Below are 1,004 nucleotides of genomic sequence, written 5' to 3' on the forward strand. Positions count from 1 at the left end.
CTGCGAGCGAGTGGCTTACATGCGGTGCGGGCAGCCGTGTGTCTGCATGTGGGAAGTACGCAGACCTCTGCCGCCAGCGTACCGCAAGAACAACAACAACAACCATTGTTACTCCTACTGTTAATGCTGGACAGCCAAAGGCGGTGATGGCCATTCTAGGTGATTTTCATCGTGAACTTGATGTTAACAGTCATGTCTTCGCACCTAGAAAGGACTCAAAAGTAACTGTTTTTCCTGGTGATTGGGATGGCGTTGGTGATATTGCAGAGCTGTCACCAGGACAAGAAGAAAAGAAAAAACAACAACCACCATCACCAGCACAACCACAACACCAAGAAGATGGACATAAAAATCAACATCAGGAATCTGTAAACGATGCATCGTTACAGCGTGGAAAAGATGGAGAAGGTCCTCAAAGTACTGTTCATCCTGGAACTGGTCTCCATGGCTCTACTGGTGCAGTTCTTCCTGTTGGTTCTCCTGGTGTTCCTGTTCCTGGAGCACTTTCACCTGCTCCGGTGAGTGGTAGCGTTGAGTCAGCAAGTGGAGGTCAGCTAGAAAGTGATGTTAACAGTACAACGGACGGAACCGAATCGAGAAACGCACCGGGTGACGCACAACAGTCTTCTTCTTTAACCAATTCAGAGACAACAGGTACAGGTAATTCTGATACTGCAAACACTGGGAATGACACCATAACTGAAGGGAGTGAGGCAACAAACAACCAAGAAGGTAATGCAACAAAACAACCATCAACTACCAACAATTTAGAAACAGGGACTGCCAGTGAAGCTAATGCTGCAAATACTGAGAATGGCACTCCATCTGGAGAGAGTGAATCAACCGGTGACCAATCAACTTCAACCACCGCCACCATCACCACCACCACCACCACAACAACACTTCCTCCTGAACTCACAAACAACAAGAAGGGTGATGCAGACAGCAGCAGCAGTATCAGCAGTTCTGTGTGGGTGCGTGTACCACTACTGATTGTGGTTACA

At 47.8% G+C, this 1,004-nt stretch overlaps 1 protein-coding gene across 1 annotated transcript; it reads left to right on the forward strand.

Annotated features, from left to right (window-relative positions):
• Window positions 1-38: 38 nt before the first annotated feature.
• On the forward strand, window positions 39-1,004 carry TM35_000511030 (uncharacterized protein; the record flags this gene model as incomplete). The annotated part of the gene is made up of 1 exon (XM_029030598.1): window positions 39-1,004. A coding segment is annotated over one exon (966 nt), but the record flags the coding sequence as incomplete, so codon positions are not given.

The sequence above is a fragment of the Trypanosoma theileri genome, assembly GCF_002087225.1.
Source record: "Trypanosoma theileri isolate Edinburgh chromosome Unknown TM35_Tth_51_V1, whole genome shotgun sequence".
Lineage (NCBI taxonomy): Eukaryota > Euglenozoa > Kinetoplastea > Trypanosomatida > Trypanosomatidae > Trypanosoma > Trypanosoma theileri.